Source organism: Eleutherodactylus coqui, chromosome 12 (genome assembly GCF_035609145.1).
Source record: "Eleutherodactylus coqui strain aEleCoq1 chromosome 12, aEleCoq1.hap1, whole genome shotgun sequence".
NCBI lineage: Eukaryota > Metazoa > Chordata > Amphibia > Anura > Eleutherodactylidae > Eleutherodactylus > Eleutherodactylus coqui.
The window spans coordinates 27,524,394-27,547,497 of record NC_089848.1 but is presented as its reverse complement, the minus strand read 5'-3'; the positions used below and the strand labels follow the sequence as shown (position 1 = coordinate 27,547,497).

Below are 23,104 nucleotides of genomic sequence, written 5' to 3'. Positions count from 1 at the left end.
TTAACGTTTTTGCAGACTTTTTGCTGTATATAACTATAATGGATATTGCTCATCTGTGCTCTAAAGCTTTATTTCATAAGTATGTGTTTTATATGCCACCCACATATGGCTTCACTAAAGAAATAAATGCGGTAATACTGCATTTGATAAATTACTGGTTTACAAACAGAACAACTGATTCTGCACATTTACTACATTTATATATATATTTATTCATTATACACTTTACAAGCTCCAAAGTCATTATGCTCAAAAATGCCTGCAGGATGGCACAGAGTCGGCCCGCATGGCTGCTATGAGGACCTGGTAGGGAGGGGGCCCATTTTCTCAACCCTATTTAATGGGTGGTGAAAACCAGCAGAAGGATATAGTCTCGACAAAGGTTGTCAGAAAAAAAAAGAATTAGAGTCCTGAAAATGGAATTTGGGCACTAGCAGAACTTCTCTGTTTTGCTATTACTAGACAACAACCAATCAGCCCAAGAACACCTGATAACTATCCTATCACTGATTGACAACATGTACAGTGGTGCCTTGGGTTAAGAGTTTAATTCGTTCCATGAGCTCTTAACCCAAAACACTCGTAAGTCAAGTCAATTGTCCCCATTGAAATGAATGGAAAAGCCATTAATCCGTTCTGGACCGCGAAGCTCTCCCACTGATTTCAGTAGGGATGGCATTGCCCCATTGAAAGCAATAGGACGCCGGCACCCCGCAGTGATTTTCGGGGAAGGGCTTTAAATATTAGGCCTTCCCCGAAAATCATCCCTAGCTGTAGTAAAAAAATTTAAAAAATATATACTCACCTGCCTGCCGAGGCTCAGGCGTGTCTAGCCACCGCTTGTTCTCCCTGCACTGCTCTGAAGCTTTTTAGCAGGCAGGGATTAAAAATGCAGGGAGAACAAGCGACGCCTGAGCCCCGGCAGCGACGTACAGGTGAGTATATATTTTTTATCACAGCTGGGGAAGATTTTTAGGGAAGGGCTTATATTTAAAGCCCTTCCCTAAAAATCACTGCAGGGGTTGCTGGCAGCCCAACGCATTCAATGGGGCCACCGGCAGCAGCGGCAGCCCTATTGAGAGCGAGGCTCTTAACCCAAGTATTTGCTCTTAAATCAGAGCAAAAATTCGGGAGAGGGCCTGCTCTCAAGTCAAAAAGCTTGTAAGCTGAGGCACTCCTAACCCAAGGTATCACTGTATAGCTTTACCATCAGTTAATCATTTTAAAGAAGAATATATGATGCATGAATTTATTACTTTTATTGTATGTTTGCAAACCGTTGTCTGAGTAATAGTCTTAACATCATGGAAATCTACATTTTCTCATAGTAACAAAGCCAGGCTTTAAAATAACAGTTTCCTCTTTCTCATTGATTTTGCAAGCATCTGCAACTTGTAATGACCCCAAGGAAGAATACAGTTAGTCCCCGACTTGCGAACAGGTTCCGTTCCGGGAGCCCGTTCGCAAGTCCGTTTTGTTAGCAAGTCGAACAAATGGTTGTATGGAGGGGATCGCGGGTGGATCCCACTCCATACAACGTCGGGTGCCGGCTGTTCTTACAGCGGGCACCCGGCGGCAGCAGTTCCGACGAGCCGCGCCGCTTGTCAGGACTGTTAACACTTTAAATACCGCTCTGACAGCGGTATTTAAAGTGTTAACAGTTCTTACGAGCAGCGCGGCTCGTCGGAACTGCTGCCGCCGGGTGCCCGCTGTAAGAACAGCCTGCACCCGACGTTCAGGGGGCCCGTACAGCGTCCCACGATGAGATCGCGGGACGCTGTGCGGTTGCTAGGCAGCCGTGGACCTCCTGAAAGGCCCCAAGGCTGCCTATGCAGAGTGCCCATCAAGCGCACGGCTTGATAGGCGCTCTGCATAGACAGCCCTAGGGCCTTTCAGAAGGCCCCCGGCTGCCCAGCAACCGCGATGTGACCGGACAGGCTTCTATCAGGCTTGATAGAAGCTTGTCCAGTCCCTGCACAGCATGATGTAATGCCATAGCATTACATCATACTGTGCTGTACAGATAGTTCGTATCTAGCGAAATTCGTAAGTCGAATGTTCGCAAGTCGGGGACTATCTGTATATTTAAAACAATATAGATTAATCACTTTTACAGTCCATATCACTATATACAGGATGTATATCTAATACCAGCTATATACATATATATATATATATGATTTTATACAGGAGATACATCAGTATGCTCCATCAAAATACTAATGATGATGTGTCCGTCTGTGCGTGAGTGAGTGGGTTTGTGAGTGACTTACATGATCCGCCCCAGATCACATGACGCTGATGTCATCAAAGGTCCTTCATACCCAGTGAGGGGGTTACATACTCAGCCCCTGATCACATGACGGTGACATCATCACAGGCCCTGTACACACACGGCTGCTGTCCAGCTAGGTGTTTCTTAGTATTCCATAGAAAATTAGGTCACAGGGGGGTTGTAGTCCAGCCATAATCTGCACAAGAATGCAGGACCTGTGATGACGTCACTGTCATGTGATAAGGGGCGGGGCATGTAATTCCCTTACTGGCGAAGAAGGACCTTTGACGTCACCGTCATGTGATCAGGGGCGAAGCATGATGGTGACGTCATCATAAGTCTTTCATCTCCAGTGATGTGCTGCTTCTGATCCCTGCTCTATGGGATGAACAATGTATGTAGCAGTGCTGTGTGTGTGACGTGCATGCAGCACAGCTGTGTGGTGCATTGTGCCATCAGAAATACTGGTACTATAATTTCCTAATAACTACTAGTATAACTGTATACAAGAGATGTTCAGCTGGTAGAAGTTATACATCCTGTATGTAGTGATATGGTCCATGCTGGTATAATCTGGGTATATATGTATAACCTGGATATATATGTGATTATATATGTACAGCTGGTTATACCAACTATACATGTATAAGTATATGAAGTACATACCTGGTTACACCACATGGTCCGCTCCCCTCCTTCACTATCAGCCACTGCCAACCTGACCAGTCACGCGGCTGGCAGTGCACTGATATACTGCAGTTGTGACCAATCACAACTGCAGTCTCTCAGTGGTAGGGAGGACTGCTTACTGGGGAAGTCTGGAATTGGCTGCTGGCTGCCCTCCCCGCCCTGAGCATCACCCATAGCTAGCTTGAGGCAGTGATACAGCATATGGTGACCCCTAGCGGTAAGCAAGTGGGTGACAGGTCCTGTTTGAGCTACCGGTGGATAAATAGTAAATCACAATCTACAAGTAGAATTTATATAGTAGATCATGCTGTCATATCACTCGGCAGCCATCTGCCTTCTCAAAAGTATTAACCCTTTCCAATCCAATGTTTGACGTCTGAAGACATTCTGATTGAAGGCTGCACAGCTTCCTATGTCTGAAGACGACCGGCAGGGTATTCTAACTGTATATTACTGGTCGCTCTGTTGTCGGGGTCCTCTCCAGCATGTCCCATACCACAGTACTGGCTCTAGCCAGCAGATGGCGCCATTGTATAATGGCAGAAAAAGAAAGCCCCCTAGTAAACCCTGAATCCAAAATTGGATTGCAAAGAGTTAAAAACTTTTGTTACTCCTGAAATTAACATGGTTTCTTTCTTTCTAGAGGGAAGTTTCATTGATGAAAGTTTAGAAAATGAAGGAAGTATTTGTGGCAGTGACTCAACGTTCTACAGACAGACACAAGGTAGCATCTACTGTTCATGATATTGACTGAGTCATGTGTCCATCATCAATTTATTTAATATGTTTTTATTAAACATTTTTCAAATTAAACAGGATCTCCGTTCACATACAGGGTTTGCAGTAATAATCATGCATTTATATTAGGCTGTCTGTCAGATTGCATAGTACAAAAGTACTAGGATATACTTCCATCAGTCCATTATGGCTTTTAAAATTACTTTCCTTTGAGTTTCTGCCCCAGTATGTGCGGAGAAGGGGGGTAGGGGGAGAGGAAAGGGAGGGTAGAAGGGAGGGGGTGGGTGTAAGGTTAGGAGCCTTGTCTTGTGGCAAATCTGTCTTATTTTGATGAGGTTTTATCGAGCATCTTTCCATTGAGCAGGGTTTCTGCTTACACCCAGGACATGCACTAGGGGATACATTTTTATACGGAGCTGTACACATTATTACATCATAGGGTTGCATATTATATCTTTTGTCCATCATCAATTTATATTTATAATAAATAATTTATAATTATGAGTTTTGGGCACACTCAACGCTTGGTAAGCAGATTATATACGTGCATAACCAGTTTTGTAATTTCTTGGTGGTGATAAAATTCGTTTTGTAAGCATGTGTATTAGCCATTAATTATATGTCTTCCAAACAGAAGGCATTAATGTAAGAATATTACTAAACTCTGGGGTATTTATGAATGTGTCATGTGACTTTAGGGCACAGTATGATGGATACCCTTTCAGTGGCCTTACGTGTGGCAGAAGAAGCTGTGGAAGAAGCGATTGCCAAGGCTGAATCATACAGTGATAGTTTGGTAAGCTCTTTATGTGCGTTTTTAATACCTAATGTATCAGGAGGTTATAATGCAATTTTTGTTAAATTATTTTTTTAGAAGCTCTGCATGTTTTAAAAAAAAAAAACAAAAAAAAATTTAGTATGTGGGAATTGGATAGAAAAGGAAGATGGAGCAACCCAAGCGAAGACTTCTTCCTCAGTAAGATCTTGTGTTCTCCTAGTAATGACGGAAGAGGCAGGCTGAAGAGCCACGGAGGAGCTGCGGTCAGAGAAGGTTGCAATCCCTGATCCTGACAGCATCCATCTGCAGCTACTGGTGTGATTGCATTATAATGGAGGAGTGAGGCGCCCTATGCAGTCGCACTGCTCGCATGCCCCCAAGGCCAGTCCTGGATGTGGGTCCCAACTCTGAGAACCACACCTATCTAACTTTCATGGCATAACCTGACCATCTGTGTATGGTATGGCATGGCATGGATATGCCATGAAAGTTTGATGTGAGAATACTCGACAAAATGTATGTTATAATATATAAAAAGGGAGCCATAGAAAAGAGTTAAGAATATAACATAAAGGTACATAGTGTAACAGATTTCTATCCATCGATGGTAGATAAGACCCAGTGAGAGTGACTGGCCAACATTGGAGGGTACTGCCATGCTATGTTGTAGCCCCGATATTCATTAGTAATTGTGATGGACATTTGTTGACCTTGCTTTCTGAGCTAATTGCAGAAGTTGAGAGGTCCTTCCTTTACATTTTTCATATCTCTTGAGGTCTATCTGCATGTGCGTGACGTTAGTCTGGCTTGGAACGAGTCACAGTGCATGAGCCCAATCGCACAGTGCAGCGCAGCCGCATGTTAGGTGCAATGTGTTACATCTCCAGCGGGAAGGGCTGGAGGCATCACTAAGCAAGAAAGGGGGCGGAAAAGAGCCGGACTGCGTGCAGAGGAGGACCGCCCATTGGACAGTCCAGGACTCATTACCATATAGTGCGGAAGATATTTTTTGGCAATAGGAGAGGGCGCTTTGGCGAAATATAAAGGCAGACTTGGGCTTGTTATGACAGCATGTACATATCAGCATATTAGGTTAATAGGGCAATTTTTACTGACAGCGGTCCTTTAATAACGATTATTACCGACTATGTTTCCACCTTTACCTTATGTCACCAGGCAGTGACGCTTGTACATTACTAATATATTCTACCCTAGAACTTATTTTCTGCTTCACAAAATATTGTAAAACTGCATAGCAGCAAATGTTATTCATAAGCTGGGTTTGTAAACTCTACTCCAAGCATCAATGCACCAAGTCCAGGGTTTAGAAAAACGTAATTGGCTTAATTCTGCCAACTCCACGCTATCTGAGCTCATTCCTCATAAGACAAGTAGAAATTCAAGAACAATTTATTTCTTCTTTATCATTTATGGATGTGGAGGAAGCATTGAGAAGAAAAACTTTCCTGAATTACTCCCAAAACAGCTTGAATTTTCTGTGGACAGTTTTAAGTTTGAGTATATACAGTAGTACTTGTCATTCAGTGTATTACTTGTCCAAGTTTCAAAGAGGAAGCAGCATCAAGGGTGCAAAAGAAATCTGTATGTCCAAGGTTATCCAAACAATGTCATCTTTATTTTTATTCCTCCATGGTCATGAAAGCAAAGTTTCGACCTGACATATGGGTCTTTTTCAAGCTTGAAACCTTGGACATATGGATTCCTTTTGCACCCTTGATGCTGCTTCCTCTTTTTGATACATTGGACTCTATGGGGATTAGGGTCTGATCCCGTGTAAGCTTGCGTCATACACACTCCACCCACAGCAGGGATACTGTTGAGTGCAGCTGACATCTTTTCCTTCTTTACTTGTCCAAGTAAGAAGAATGGAGGTAGGTATAATTTGTGATGACAAGAAGTGACAGGGTGTAATTATGTCTCTGATGGTAACCAGTAATGTGGGTTACTACTGAGACCTGTAATACATGTGGTGCTACAGTACACAGAATGACCTGCAGAGGGCTATAAACAGGCATTCAGGCTGTAGAGACTATAGAGATGTGTTTGGGGCAGGAAGTAACATAAAAGTATCAGTTCCTGTCACACTCAGAGTGAAGCTGGCTGAAAAACCAGAGTATGAATCTGTAGCAGTAGCCATCAGGCACTTGGATCCTGAGGTCCGTATGGACCAATCTGGCCCCTTCACAAAGGTCTGACAGAGGAGGATGCCTTTAGACGCCCTGGGTGGGGAATAGTGACGGCGACCCTGTGAGTTGTGAACCTTGAGATCATGTACAGTGGGGAAAAAAGTATTTAGTCAGATACCAATTGTACAAGTTCTCCCACTTAAAAAGATGAAAGAGGCCTGTAATTGACATCATAGGTAGACCTCAACTATGAGAGACAACATAAGAAAACACATCCAGAAAGTCACATTGTCTGATTTGTAACAAATTTATTTGCAGATTATGATGGAAAATAAATATTTGGTCAATAACAAAAGTTCATCTCAATACTTTGTTATATGTCTTTTATTGGCAATGACAGAGGTCAAACGCTTTCTGTAAGTCCTCACAAGGTCGGCACACACTGTTGGTGGTATGTTAGCCCATTACTCCATGCAGATCTCCTCAAGAGCAGTGATGTTTTGGGGCTGACACTGGGTAATTGACATCATAGATAGACCTCAACTATGAGAGACATGAGAAAACACATACAGAAAATCACATTGTCTGATTTTTAACAAATTTATTTGCAAATTATGGTGGAAAATAAGTATTTGGTCACCTACAAACAAGCAAGATTTCTGGGTCTCACAGACCGGTAACTTCTTCTTTAAGAGGCTCCTCTGTCCTCCACTCATTACCTGTAGTAATGGCACCTGTTTGAACTTGTTATCAGTATAAAAGACACCTGTCCACAACCTCAAGCAGTCACACTCCAAACTCCACCATGGTGAAGACCAAAGAGCTGTCGAAGGACACCAGAAACAAAATTGTAGCCCTGCACCAGACTGGGAAGACTGAATCTGCAATAGGCAAGCAGCTCCAGATCTCAACCCTATAGAAAACCTTTGGAGGGAGTTGAAAGTCCGTGTTGCCCAGTGACAGCCCCAAAACATCACTGCTCTTGAGGAGATCTGCATGGAGTAATGGGCTAACATACCACCAACAGTGTGTGCCAACCTTGTGAGGACTTACAGAAAGCGTTTGACCTCTGTCATTGCCAATAAAAGACATATAACAAAGTACTGAGATGAACTTTTGTTATTGACCAAATACTTATTTTCCATCATAATCTGCAAATAAATTTGTTACAAATCAGACAATGTGACTTTCTGGATGTGTTTTCTTATGTTGTCTCTCATAGTTGAGGTCTACCTATGATGTCAATTACAGGCATCTCATCTTTTTAAGTGGGAGAACTTGTACAATTGGTATCTGACTAAATACTTTTTTTCCCCACTGTATGTACCAGAAGTGTTTGCTGTGATATGTGGAATAAAGCTGGTGGAAGCCAGAATTTCAAGTGATTTGAGTCTCCTGAACCTTTCTGCACATGGTGCCAGCCATCCCGAACGAAAAGATGGTGATCCACAGGTTGCCACAATGTTCACTGTTACTTGTTGTATATAAAATGTGAAAGCAAGGGAGATCATAGATCTCAGAAAGTCACAAGAGTTCTGTTAAAGGGGTGTCTGGTTACAACATCCCTTCAATAGGGTTAACTGTAGTAAGATAACAATCTGAGCATTAATTGCCCCTCCACCGTCACTACCAGGATCCAACACTGCAGTCCCGCTGTGCTCCCAGTGACGACTGCAGCCAATCAGAGGCTACAGCGTTATATTCTTCAATTTCTGGCTTCATGGCACTCAGGAAATGAGTGCCGATGCCAGGAGAACAAACGGTGATACAGGGCTACTAAGAGATACTAAGCCTGCAGTGAGGAGGAGAAGGGGACACAGGACCCCTTTTCTTGGGATCGGTGGGGGCTTCAGTGGGGAGTCCTCCACCCATCAGACATTTTGACCTGCTGGTCTGTATCAGAGCTTGATAAAGACCAACAGGTCGAAACATCTCTGCTTTATGTCTGTCACGGGAGAATAAAATCTTCCTCTATTTTTGTAACCCTGATGCTGCCACACTCTTTATATTCTGGACTATTTCTGGGAACCAGTTCATGTTCCTCTGTGGCTGGTGCATCATGATGGTTCTACCAGAAACCTAATTTTCTACTCATCTGATTTTTATCCCTTTTCCTTACGGATATGTTAAGCTATTCTATTACAACTCTTTTAAGCCACACCCCTCTTTGCTAAGTCACGCCCCTTTGTTGAGGGAGGTGTCAAGTGGCTTACTTCATAAATAGGCATAAAACTTGATAAAACACTATGCGGCATATTTTAACACGAGAGCACAACTACATTAGTAACAATGCCTCCCGATTCGTAGCCTTGCCACGGTTATAACCATTTTACATACACATCTAATATGGTATCAATATGTAAAGTGCCATGTAGCTGAATGATACTCCTCTGGATACATACCGTAATCAGACACGTTTACTAGGTTTGAAAAACTAGATAATATACAATATTTTACTTTAGAAACAAAGTTTGAGTTGGGCTTTTCCATTTGTTTCCTTTTATTCCGTTTCTGCCAGTCTGCTATCTCGTTCTACTTTCACTTGATCGGTATTACCTTCGTGTTCTCAGTTGTCATGACAACATCTACCTTCAATGAATATGAATGCCAGCGATCCTTTTTAACCTTCAGAAGACAATTAATTTCAACAACAAATATGTGCGGTATTGAACCCGCTATTGTAGGAAATGGAATAAGAGCGCTCGTGTTTGGTGTACGAAGTAGGAGAATCCGGGCTTTACAGTCTATTGAAAGTGAAAAATGCGCACTTCTGTTTCAGAGCTAACAACTTTTATTCGCTGCAAGTCAATATAACCGTGAAAATGGGTATGTTAGGTGATGACATGCTTAAACGTAAGGCCGGCTGCACACGGGCGCATGTGTATTTGCACGCACATGAGCATAGTGTTCTTGCGGAACACACCGATTGAAATGGCTAATTACTCTAATGAGTCCAATTTCCTGCACTGTTACGCAGTGTTTCATGCATCTCCAAGCATATTTTGCACACATTTGCGTTACCCCTATTGACTTCAATGGGGACTTTAGTCGTGCAAATGAGCAGGAAAATAGAGTTTGCTGCTTTTTTTTGCGCAACTGAAATGCGCAGGAAAATACACACATATGAACAAACCCACAGAAATCAATGGGTTCTATTCTCTGCGTACTGAGCGTACAAATTTTGCATATATGCTTGCAATATACATTCGTGTAAAGCCGTCTTATAGAGAAAGAAATAATACTTATAAGTAACGTGAGTGCTAGACATAAATATGCAAATATTCTGATTAGAATATTGACAGAAATTTGACATAAATAGAGAACGGCCAGAGGCCTCATTCACACAATGCATTTTCGGCGCATATTACAACACAGACTCTGTGATGAAATCCACATCAGAATCCACACCATTTTACCAGTCAGTCGAATGCTATGTCATGGAAAAAATAATTGACATATCAATCTTTGGTGTGGAAGCCTCGGGCCCCAACACTTTGGAAAAACTCACAGTTGATCTGACAGTTTCCAATCTGTGAGGACATGCCCTTGAGGGGTTAAGAGCAGTTGGGGAGCCCCAAGATAAACTTTTGCACCCGGGCCCATGAGCCTTTAGTTACGCCCCTGACTTGAAGTCTCTGCCTTTGGTTATTAGGTGTTCAACTAATCCTTTAGCTAAACTGGATGGAATACTTACAATAGGGCAGGCATGGATAGCCAGGGTAGGCAGCCATCTAGAGCAAGTAGGTAGTAATGCAATGTCATATTTCTTAGGCATTGCTCCCACAGATTTTTTTTGGTTATGGCTACACGGCAATTTTGGCCATGGTGGATGTTGCATAACCAAAACGGCTGTGCAGCACAGTGACATCACACTGCTATTGAACTCAGTGGAGTTGCAGTGCGGGTCATGGGTTGCCATAGGTTGCTGTAACCGGAATATCTCGGTCCTCAGTGAGGAGGACATTGAATGGAGCATTGCGCTATGCTGCTCTGTTCACTTTTAATAGGACTGCTGAAAATAACTGACGACAAGTGCTCAACAATGTCGTCAGCCCCACCGAAATTAATGGAGCAGTGGCAGCGCATGCTTGACTGCCGCTCCATTCATTGTAACGTAACTGCAAATGCGAGAAGCATCCAACAGTGACGTGAAGAGGGGGACACAGGAGCGCTATTCTCGGGATTGGTTGGGGTCTCAGTGGCAAGACCCTTACTGATGTCGAGGGTTAATTTGTTCAAACAGACTGGTCAGTTATGTTGTCGGTTCCAAATTGACCTAAGCAGGAGGAGCGCTCCTTTGAGAGTCTAAGTACTGACCATACACACGGTATATGATGAAGTAATGAACTCTATTTTATTGTCTGTATCTCTTGGCTTTTATAGCCAGCCCCTTCTCGCAGGACGGGACGTGTGGCTAAACAGGGAAAAACCTCGTGATTTCCATACATCTTACAATAAACTTATGACATAATCATTCAATAAACTTTAGACGTGTGATATATGACTCAGACAAACACATCTTTAAGAAATTGCTGATAATTCTACTATAGTTATGAACATCTGCTCTTGTGACTTAATCCTTGTGATAAATGACATTAAGAAATAGCTGATTTCACATGTAAGAGCTAGCAACTTCTTTGCGGTTAGGCTATGTCTTTGCTAAATTCCAAGACATCTGGCCTTAGCTTCCTGATTCCACTTAGATCAGACGTACTTCCTCAAAAACAGTCATGACTTCTGTTACACATACAATATATTGCTAAAATATTCTTTTTGCTAAAATAGATTGATAAGCATATATACGGTACTTTGATAAGCGACATTTATTAATTTCTTTACAGCCCCTATTGGCCCTTATCATTCCCCCATTTTGGACATCAGGAAGTCACACACAGAAATGACAATTATGGGGAATTTTGAGGCTGAGTTGATCCAGAGGAAGGCGAAAACCCTTTTAGGAAAAAGCCAATTATCCTTGTATAAAAGGGAAAAATTCCTTCCTGACCCCAAATATGGCGATCGGAACAAGTCCCAAGATCACAGCCGACATCTGACTTTTTAAAATGTATTATTGTTTTCATGAATCTAAACAAATCTCTTATCATTTATGTGAAACATAAAGTGTATGTTTGACCGCATCACAATGGAACAATATTCATATACATTAAGAAAGGTATTTTCCTGAATAACATTGCTCTCTTCCACATCACTATCGTTATGCACTATTGAATATATATCGCGAAGTGTCTTTATTGGAGTGGGGATAGACAGTAAGCAAGTCCGTAAAATATCTTCCCCACTCCGCAGGTTGGGCATGCACATATGGGAAATATTCAGTACGTCTTTTGCAAAGTATTCCCACATGTTGGGGTGTCCTTCTGCCCAAACAGTCCATCTTCTTCTTACATCGACAGTTGATGAGGAATTGTCCCGAAAAGAGAGTAGTCCAAGAAAACAAAGGGTAAATAATACACCTATCCAGACTATCAATGCTGGTGTCCAGGTTGCCATCCCCCTCCCCCACCCTGGGTTGGGCTTACTCTCCACCCCCCTCGTGGTGCTGAGGCGTTGGAACTTTCTTGCAGTGTGAGGCATGGATCCAAGTGGGTTTGCCTTCTAGCTTGACCGAGGTGGGAGTGGTTAACAGCACTTGGTATGGTCCGTCAAAGCGAGGTTCCAAAGTCTTTCTGACGTGTCTCTTTACCACCACCCAATCTCCGGGATTCAGAGAGTGGGATCCTTCCAAACTATCAGGGTCTGGAATAGAAGAGAAGACTAGGTCGTGCGTTATTTTTAGCTTTTGGCATAAATCCTGCACAAAGGAAGTAACTTTATCATGACCCAGGGATAGAGCTTGGGGGTGATACAGTCCTAACCTGGGCACGGAGCCAAAGAGAATCTCATAAGGAGACAGTCCTGTTTTCCTATTTGGCGTGGTTCGTACTGAGTAGAGGGCCAGAGGTAGGCACTCGGGCCAAGGTTTTCCTGTTTCAACCATGGCTTTCTGTATCTTAAGTTTGAGGGTGCCATTGAGTCTTTCTACTTTTCCGGAGCTCTGCGGATGATAGGGGGTGTGAAAGGCCTGCTCTACTCCTAAGGCGGACATGACTTCCTTCATTACCTCACCAGTGAAGTGAGTACCACGGTCGCTCTCAATGGTCTCTGGTACCCCAAATCTGCACACTAACTCTGACACAAGTTTTTTTGCAGTGGCCTGGGCAGTGGCCTTCGTGACCGGGTAGGCCTCAGCCCACCCAGAAAAGAGGTCAATGCATACCAGGACATACTCATACCTTCCTGACCTGGGCAGCTGGATGTAATCTATCTGTAGTCTCTGGAAGGGGTACAAAGGTCGCGGAGTGCACTTCCGAGGGGTCTTTATTACTTGACCGGGGTTGTGTAGTGCACAGATTTCACAAGCCTTGACGTATGCCTTTGCCATCCTGTCAAATCCCGGAGCGTACCACATTTTCTCCACCAGGGCTACCATGGCATTACGAGAAGCGTGCACCTTTCCATGAGCCAAAAGGGCCATACTAGGATAGGCAGCCGCAGGTAAACACATACGGAAACCCATCATCCAACCTTCATTTCCTTTTACTGCCCCTGCACTTGCCCAGCGCTCCTGCTCTTGCCCTGAGGGGAGTAGGTCCACCTCCTTCTGTGGTGGGACAGAGAGGGTCTGGTCCTCGGCAGGGGGATCAGGATCCTCCTCCGCTGGGCAGGACCTGGTCTGAACTCTGCACACGGGTGCCCTCCAGTCCAGCAGGGCTGCAGCCTTTGCTGCTCCGTCTGCCTTCTCGTTGCCTCTGCTTTCCAAGGAGTCCCCTCGGGTGTGTGCCTTTACCTTTATTATGGCTACCTGCTTCGGGAGCATGATAGCTGACATTAAATTACTTACTGCCTCACCATTCTTTATCGGTCTGCCTTGAGCTGTTAGGAAGCTCCGCGCGCGCCAAATCGGCCCATAGTCATGCGCAACGCCAAACGCGTACCTGGAGTCCGTGTAGATATTAGCAGTGACTCCCCGGGCTAACTTGCAGGCCTCGGTCAGAGCGCACAGCTCCGCTTCCTGTGCTGACATATGTGGGGGCATGGCGCGGCCTATCAGTACTTCATTCATTGATACTACAGCAAACCCTGTCACAAATCTGCCCATCTCATTCTGGTATCGTGATCCATCCACAAACATTTCAAGGTGGGGGTTCAGGAGAGGCTTATCTGTGACATGAGCAAATCCAGCTGTCTCCTGCTCCATCAGAGCAGCACAGTCATGCTGGTGCTCGGTGTCAAAAGCTTCCTCTTCGCCTAGGGAATTGACAAAAAGTTGATCCCCTGTGCTTACTCCCCCTTTTGAATCAGTGTCACCTAATGGCAGTAAGGTGGCCGGATTCAAAGTTGTGCAACGTTGAAATGAGACATTGGATGAAGAGTGTACTGCAAGTTCCATTTTGACCTGTCTAGCAAGAGAAAGATGTCTACGGCTCACCTGTGTCAGAATTCCATGTACGTCATGGGGCGTGAGGACCACAAGAGGGTAGTCTAGGACCACCTCAGAAGCTTTCTCAAGTAGTGCTTGTACAGCCAGAACTGCTCTTACACAGGAGGGTGAACCCCTGGCTACTGCATCAAGATGTGCACTGTAGTATGCTACAGGGCGCTTTTTGTCACCATGCTCTTGTGTGAGGACGGCAGTAGCATGTCCCGCCATCTCAGTCACGAATATCTGGAAGGGTTTATCATAGTCTGGCAGACCCAGTGCTGGAGCACTGGTAATCTGTATTTTCAGCTGATGAAAAGCTGACTCGGCTTCCAGAGACAAAGCAAATGGCTTAGAACTCAGGCAGTCGTACAGAGGCTGCATGGTCATGGAGGCAGAGCGAATCCACGGCCGACAATATGAAACTAACCCCAGAAATGTCCGCAACTGAGCATGGGAGGTAGGGAGTGGCATGTCCTCCACCACCTTGGTACGTTCTGGCGTGAGGTGTTTTGTACCAGGACCTAGGCAGTGACCAAGAAACACAACATGAGATTTGCAAAACTGTAATTTGTCTTTACTGGCTTTACACCCACTGTCTGCAAGAAAACAAAGGAGGCTGAGTGAGGCCGCAACGCAGGTGGGTCTGTCCGGTGCACAGAGTAGGAGATCATCAACATACTGAAGCAGGGCCACACCTGGTGGGACCGTCCATGCATCAAGTACAAGCCTCATACATCGGGTGAATTGATTTGGGCTGTTTTGTGCCCCTTGTGGTAGAACAGTCCAGCAGTACTGTTTTCCTCGGAACGTGAAGGCGAACAGGTACTGGCAATCGGGGTGGATCGGGACGGACATAAATGCATTGGCGAGATCGATCAAGATGTACCAACAGGTTCCGGAAGGTATGGTGGACAACAGAGTGTAAGGGTTGGGGACCAAAGGTGTTTCTAGGATGGTCACCTTATTGATTTCTCTTAGATCGTGAACCATCCGGTAGGTATCAGGTTCACCTTTCTTCCCTTTCTTTTTAACCGGGAAGAGTGGCGTGTTAGCGGGTGAGACGCAAGGTTTTAAAGCATTCAAGGCACATAACTCTGTAATAGTGGAGGCTATTGCGTCTTCCTGTGCCATGGCTAGGGGATATTGGCGGATCATGGGGGCTTTTTCCCCATCTTTGAGATATACCATGACTGGGGGTACGTGGAGATGGCCCAAGTCTGTCTTCCCTTTTGCCCAAAGGGTCTCTGGCACTGCTGAGAGAACCTGTGTATCTTCTGGGGTCAACACATATACAGTACAAGAAGGAGGCGGAGTGACCAAGTCTGCTGCCATGAGACAGAATACTTGGTGGTCGGCCGCAGAGGTACTGACATGAGCCTCACCGGAAGGATGGAGCTGAATACAGCACCCCAGGGGTCCCATCACATCGGTTCCCATGATGCAATCCCCAGCGGGTGACACCAGGAAGCGAGTGAGGACTCGTGACCCTTGAAAGGAGACTTCTATGGGCTCGGTCTCACGCATGGGTGTTGGTTCACCGGACACTCCAACGGCTATGGCTATGGAGTCTGAGAGGGGAATACTAAGGTCATTGACTTGTGAGGTACTGACACATGATTTAGTGGCCCCTGTGTCAATTAAAAAGGGCACCTCCTTCCCCTGGATTTTTAGAGGCTGAAAAATTTGTGGCCCACGTGCGTCAGTAACTATAAGGGACACGGGGGAAGGAGTGCCAGACCTTCATTGGTAATTGGTATACCCGTTGTTTCCCTGTGGGCGGGATGATGTGGTATTGGCCGTACTTCCCTGTTGCCCCCTTTCGTCTGACAAGTTCTGTCTAGGGCGTTTAGGGGCTCTACAATTACGGGCCAAGTGTCCAGTCTTCCCGCAGTTATAACACTTACGGGTCTCCCGCCTGGGGTCTGTAAGTCGGACTGTGTCCCCCTCCATGGTGTAATGTTTAACCATAACACCCTTTGTATCTTCTGTGTCCATGACAAATCCTACAGCTTTCTTATATAGATCACGCGGTTTGGCCTGTCGCCAATCGGGGGTACATGCTTTAACGCGTTCAGACAGGCGCTTATCTATTCCTTGCATAAAGGCTTCACAAAAAGCAGCATTACGTATTGCTTTTGGACAATCATATAAACCCAGATCTCTGCCAACTTCCTCTAAACGGCCAAAGTAACATTCAATAGACTCGCCCTTGTTCTGTCTACACTGGGTTAGGGCTGTACGTCTCTCTTGGGCTTTATCCTTAAACCAGGTTTTAACCTTGTCCACATATTGAGTACCACTAGGTAATGTCTGGGGGTCATCTGGGCGATCTTCAAGACCACAAAATTGAGCAATACTATTGTAAAGGCCCAGAGGACATTTTACATTCATAAGACATTCCATATCTGTCCAAGTGGCAGAGTAGTTTTTCTGTATGACTTCCAACTTTCTATGGAAAGCTGCTGGCTCTGTCTGGGGATCGGGCAGTTGCTGACACAGTGCCATCTGGTCTGTGGCGCTCCAGGGTCGCCATGTAGTGACTGTAGACCCGGGAGTTGGTCTATGTGCGTCCGTAGGTCTGTCATTAGAAGACGATGGTCTGTCAGTGTCCTCTTGTCTGACCGTGCCCAATGGTGGACTCGGTCTGTTTGGTTCTCTATAATGGGTAGTGGAGGTTGTAACTGGGAACAAGGGAATCGGTTGTCTACACTGATCCCTGGGACGTGGAGTCCCACATACTGTACAGAGTTCTTTAAAACAGGCATTCTGTTGACCACAACGTGGACAATCCCAAGCCGGACCTCTATTTACTTCAGGGCTCGGGGATCCTGATTGAGGGCTGTAGGGAGGTGTATCCATCTGGGCAGTAGCCTGTGGATACGTAGGAGGCAAGGGTGGCAAATTGGGATACAGAGAATTAAAGGGATTATTAGGAGACATTGGTGGAGCGGCCGGGACGACAGGAGAGACTAATGGAACCGTAGGGGTTTCCATGGGAACGTCTATTGGTGGCCGGGGCATAGGACAATAAACTAAAATGCCCTTGCCTCGGGATTCGGAGTCCCAGTGTTCGTCTTCTGCTGTTTTAGAGCAGTCCAGAATAGCCTTCATGCCTTTTTCCAAACCCTTATTTCTTATTTCCTTTCTATGCTTATCCTCATATTGTGACCAAAATTCATAATTGAATGTTCCCGCCTTCTTAAGGCCTATACGTTTGTAAACTTTATAGGCTTGTCTGCAAATGTCCTCCCCTTCTCTATCTTTAATTATCTCAATAGGAGTCTGATATATCTTAGATTGTTCAGACCCCATCTTGACCACTTCCGACTATTCTTCACTAAGTATACAGGACGTATATTTCACACAGTAAACTAAGATAATCACTGAGACTATCTGGGAACACACAGTTCCCTGTCCTGGAATAGATTTACAGAACTAAAACGTGGTCAACTTCAAACACTAGGATTCAGGGGAGACCAGACTTCGCCTCTTAGGGAACTTTTAGTAATATTATAACAGATCCAGAGTAACAATATGACTGCCAGAAATGAGACTATAACAATAACAATTATTTCAATCTCCAATACAGACAACATGACTCTTTAAGTCCCAATGAGTGAGTTCTTCCGTCTAGGACAGTTAAATGAACTTATTCACTCTAAAATATGGACGGGGCAGAAAATATAGGAAACAGGCAACAACATACCTCTAGTCCGTTAGAGACACACAGATCAAAAGAATCCAGACTGTATAATAGTAAGATAAGCTCTTACCTGTTACACCGGTGTTTTAGTCTGGAGTCTCCGGATCCAATATCCACGTCAACGGGCCAGGAGTTTGTTTCAGTCTACTGGTTGCGATGTCCCGTAAAGGTAAGCCCCGCCCCCTAGTTGGACGCCAAGAACTGTCGAGGGTTAATTTGTTCAAACAGACTGGTCAGTTATGTTGTCGGTTCCAAATTGACCTAAGCAGGAGGAGCGCTCCTTTGAGAGTCTAAGTACTGACCATACACACGGTATATGATGAAGTAATGAACTCTATTTTATTGTCTGTATCTCTTGGCTTTTATAGCCAGCCCCTTCTCGCAGGACGGGACGTGTGGCTAAACAGGGAAAAACCTCGTGATTTCCATACATCTTACAATAAACTTATGACATAATCATTCAATAAACTTTAGACGTGTGATATATGACTCAGACAAACACATCTTTAAGAAATTGCTGATAATTCTACTATAGTTATGAACATCTGCTCTTGTGACTTAATCCTTGTGATAAATGACATTAAGAAATAGCTGATTTCACATGTAAGAGCTAGCAACTTCTTTGCGGTTAGGCTATGTCTTTGCTAAATTCCAAGACATCTGGCCTTAGCTTCCTGATTCCACTTAGATCAGACGTACTTCCTCAAAAACAGTCATGACTTCTGTTACACATACAATATATTGCTAAAATATTCTTTTTGCTAAAATAGATTGATAAGCATATATACGGTACTTTGATAAGCGACATTTATTAATTTCTTTACAGCCCCTATTGGCCCTTATCACTGATCATAAAGTTATCCACTATCATGTGGATAGGGAATAACCCTAGATTTTGGAATAACCCCTTTAAGGCTGGCCTTATATATACTGCTCACTTGCTGCAGATGGAAGAGGTTGGAGGTTATTTTATTTTTAACTGTGTGCCTTTAATGGCAAAATATCCCCTGGCGCTGAAGTGAAGTGATTGACCTGTTTGATTGGGTCATTGACCACTTGTGGTCTAGAAATATCTTTCTTATGTGATAAATGAGTGTTGTAGATTGGGTTGAGGAGACAGGGGAAGCAATTGGCCACCCAGGGCATCCTTTTTGGCGGGTTCTAATTTCTAGGTGATTGGTGAGAAATGGCTCCTAGAGATACCTGGTAGGATGGCCAGTTGACCCTGCACCGAGAAAAGTGTGAAGGATATGATGATGGTCGGTAATAAATTATAAGTTATAAATTAGTTTTGGGATGGACAGGAAGGGGAACACAAGGGCTAATTTAATTATACTTAAGGATGGTAAGATGGTGAATTCCTAAACCCTTGCCACCAAGGGAGCTTTTCCACACTCCTATCCTGGATAGAATATATTTGCCAGATTCAAGACTGGGGTTGATCAAATGCTCCATATGCTTATTTGATGAAATCTCAGGCTTAATATTACTTTATAGACAGAAAATCCTCTCCTGATTACATCTGACATTGTAATTATTACCAGGAGTTTATATCCAGGAATCGAGTCATGACCTTCAGAGCCTTGCAGAAAGCTGTGGGTTAATTGTATTGTGTCCTAGATTTCCTAAAGCAGCGACTTATTCATAACTGTTCTCTTTCCCTTCAGGATAAACAGAATGAGGCTTGTTATTTGCGGGAGCACAAGGAAGAACTGATTGAGGAGCTGGCTACAACCATTGTACAGAAGGTGAGTGCAATTCTTTGCTTTGTCCTGATTGCATTTAGGCAACTGGAGAACGAGGCACTAGGTTGTAAGGTTGGCTTCACACGGCTGGATGCGAGTTGTACCCAAGAGACTCAAGCACAACTCACATCCGACAGCACTCAAACACTCATCTGTGTGCTTGTCCAATATCCGTGGGCCCGGCACATTGCATGTCTGAGTCTCATCCATGAACATGAACTAGAATAGGACATGCTGCATATTTTTTCACAAAGAATGTGGAAGAATAAGTGTGTTTTTCAGAGTTTTAGTAGCGTGTTTTGAATGCTCCAGGTTGATATGTAAGCCATATTGGGGCACATAGAGACCCCTGTGCTCACTACTGTGGGGACATCTGGGGTGCCGTATGTCAAAAATATTCTACCCTAGAAAATATCTATATAATACCATATATAACGAAACATGTTTCATATGTAATTTCATTGGACACTCTTTTGTATCCCTTCAAAGTAAGGTGGCTTCACATAGATGTATGCACAAAAATACATGTGGCAGCGCAACGTATGTGCGCCCCCAAGTTGAATGGCTATTTAGCCAAATTCGTTGCAGATATATTACTTTCCTCACAGAGTTGCTTATCGCACAACCCATAGACTCCTATGGGCCTTTGGTGTGAAAATACACACAAAAATAGAACACGCTGTGGCTTTTTTCCCGCGCACAGAATCTGCGAGCAAAAATGAAAATGACAGTGAGCCCATTAAAATCAATGGGTTCTCTTCTTTGCACATTGCGTGCACAAATATGTGTGCAAACCATCCGTGTGAGTTCGCCCTTAAAGTGGTTATCCAGGCAGAGCCGGCTGGGATACACCAGGGTCGGAACTGAAGCACTGCTTCAATATAGTCGCCTATGCTTAAACCGCAATATAGTCGCCTATGCTTAAAATTGTAATATAAGCTGGGGTCCCATTGATTCAATAAGAGCTGCACCTGCAATTACAAGTGCTGGTCGCTATTCATGGGTAGAAGCTGAGGTTTCCACTCCGACCTAAGTGTATCCCAATAGACGTTGCCTGAATAACCCCTTTAATTCTGAGGCATGTGGATATACAGTAAGGCCCCATGCATTCTATGGCCAGCTTAACACTGCTGTGAAGCCTTTACCTAATTCATGTATGATCTTTGGCTGATCCGTCTGATTACGGGGCAGTATCAGCATCTGTTGCTAGTAAGCTAAGACATCACATGAAAATGGATACGCATTGTGAGCTACGGTAGTCATATGTCATTGAAATACTGCTGGCTGGACAAAAGACAACAGAACTGGACCTAAGGTATAGTAGTCGCCTTTCCTGGATACTAACTTGGCTTTTTTTGTGTATCACATGTTATTACAAGTGATATGATATACATAGAATCATAGAATGGTAGAGTTGGAAGGGCCCTTCAAGGTCAACGGGTCCAACCCCCTGCTCAATGCACGATCACTAAATCATCCCAGACAGATGTGTGTCCAGCCTTTGTTTGAACTTGTCCATTGAAGGAGAACTCCCCACCTCCCGTGGTAACCTGTTCCACTCATTGATCACCCTCACTGTCTAATATCTAATCTGTGTCTCCTCCCTTTCAGTTTCATTCCATTGCTACTAGTCTTCCCCTGTGCAAATGAGAATATAGATGATCGATTCATATTTCTGAAAATTTCAGAATAGTGCAAGCAGAACCTAAATGGTCACTAACTTTTGTTCATATTATAGCCACTGTGATAACTGTCAATAGTGCATTTTACTTTATTTACCTAAAATGACGTTTTTGTGCTAAAAAGGCGCTTAAAAGAACTGACCACTAAGGATCCCCTTACCTCCTAACTTGCTGTCCACTGCCTGCTGTCAAGTATGTTACTGGAGATGGTGCTTTTCAGAACAGAAAGTGGGATTGGGGTCATTATGCTCATTGAAGTCTACAAGAACAGAGGGGAGGGGGAGGAGGAGTGAAGACACAGAGTCTCACACATAAGTGCTTAGAGCTAGTGGTGAGTGATTTACTGCTATTTAGTCACATGTACACTGCTTAATACTGCTGTACCCTGTCCTAAATGATAATATTATTCATGTATGTGCTACAGACAGTTAGAGAGCAGGACCTGCAATTCTGTTTGCACAATCTATAGAACAGAGCATAGCAGCCAGGCTTATTACACTGGCTCTTAGAGAACTGAGAATCAGATCTACAGTGTGCAGAGAGTGAAAATGTGTAAATATGTTGGATTCATAACATATAATGGCCAGATAAAGTGTTGTTGCTTATGTAGACACACAGATCCTTATTCTGAAAAGTTAGGTACACTGTAAGTAAGTAAATACATGTAGAGAGGAGCATGAAGGTGTTTACTCACTGAGTCATATCAGAAAAAAATCAGAGCATGTGCCTATGGCTCCAAAATACAAAACAGCAGGGACTCCATTGTCCATCATACAGACTGGCCGCGTACAACCTGCCATGTCCACGAGGCCTCAGCTTTATTATCTCGATTAATGCAGTCATTATCATTGACCTCTAGCGTTCAGTATGCATTGTGAAACATTAAAATGGGCCTTTATCTAATCATGCAGATCATTAAGAGGAAGAAGAGCAAAGGTGAGCAGACGGAGGCGTATGAGTGGCCGCAGTCCAGGGCCAGTGTCCTGACCTCCCCGGCTGTGTCCGAGGGAAGCATGCTGACCCTGCAGGAGAGAAGCTCCGATACCTTGTGGGTGAGTGGACTGTAGTCTGCCAATGTTACTCCATTGATTACGAGGAAAACGGGCAGAAAATCCAACATTGCTTTAGCAGCACTTAATGTGTATTCTGTGGCTGACAACATCAGTAACCTGTATCATGTCTGCGGACTCACAATCTTTTAATTGAAGCTTCATATATATTACCTCCAGGGGTGTAGCTAAAGGCTCATGGGCCCGGGTGCAAAAGTTTATCTTGGCCCCACCCCTCAACTTCTCTTAACCCCTTAACGCAGAAGCGTAACTTGAAGCTTCTGGGCCTTATGGGCCCCGTAAGGCTCCTGGGCCCGTGTGCAACCGCATCCCCTATAGTTACGCCAGTGTTACCTTCCTTTCATTTGTGTTTTGTGAAAATCCCAGTAAATGTGTTGCATTGCATCTTGCCTTCCTTAAAGGGGTTGTCCCGCGAAAGCAAGTGGGTCTATACACTTCCGTATGGCCATATTAATGCACTTTGTAATGTACATTGTGCATTAATTATGAGCCATACAGAAGTTATTCACTTACCTGTTCCGTTGCTAGCGTCCTCGTTTCCATGGTGCCGTCTAATTTTCAGCGTCTAATCGCCAGATTAGATGCGCTTGCGCAGTCCGGGTCTTCTTCTTTTCTTAATGGGGCCGCTCGTGCCGGAGAGCGGCTCCTTGTAGCTCCGCCCCGTCACGTGCCGATTCCAGCCAATCAGGAGGCTGGAATCGGCAATGGACCGCACAGAAGCCCTGCGGTCCACCGAGGGAGAAGATCCCGGCGGCCATCTTCAGCAGGTAAGTAAGAAGTCACCGGAGCGTGG

At 44.4% G+C, this 23,104-nt stretch overlaps 1 protein-coding gene across 1 annotated transcript in view; it reads left to right on the top strand.

Moving 5' to 3' along the window:
• MYRIP (myosin VIIA and Rab interacting protein) overlaps positions 1–23,104 on the top strand; it is a 398,493-nt gene that overhangs the window by 293,704 nt on the left and 81,685 nt on the right. Inside the window, exons 5-8 of the mRNA XM_066584716.1 lie at positions 3,609–3,689; positions 4,402–4,499; positions 19,482–19,562; positions 22,153–22,293. Coding sequence (XP_066440813.1) covers positions 3,609–3,689; positions 4,402–4,499; positions 19,482–19,562; positions 22,153–22,293 — 401 coding nt within the window. The remainder of the gene's footprint in view (positions 1–3,608; positions 3,690–4,401; positions 4,500–19,481; positions 19,563–22,152; positions 22,294–23,104) is intronic.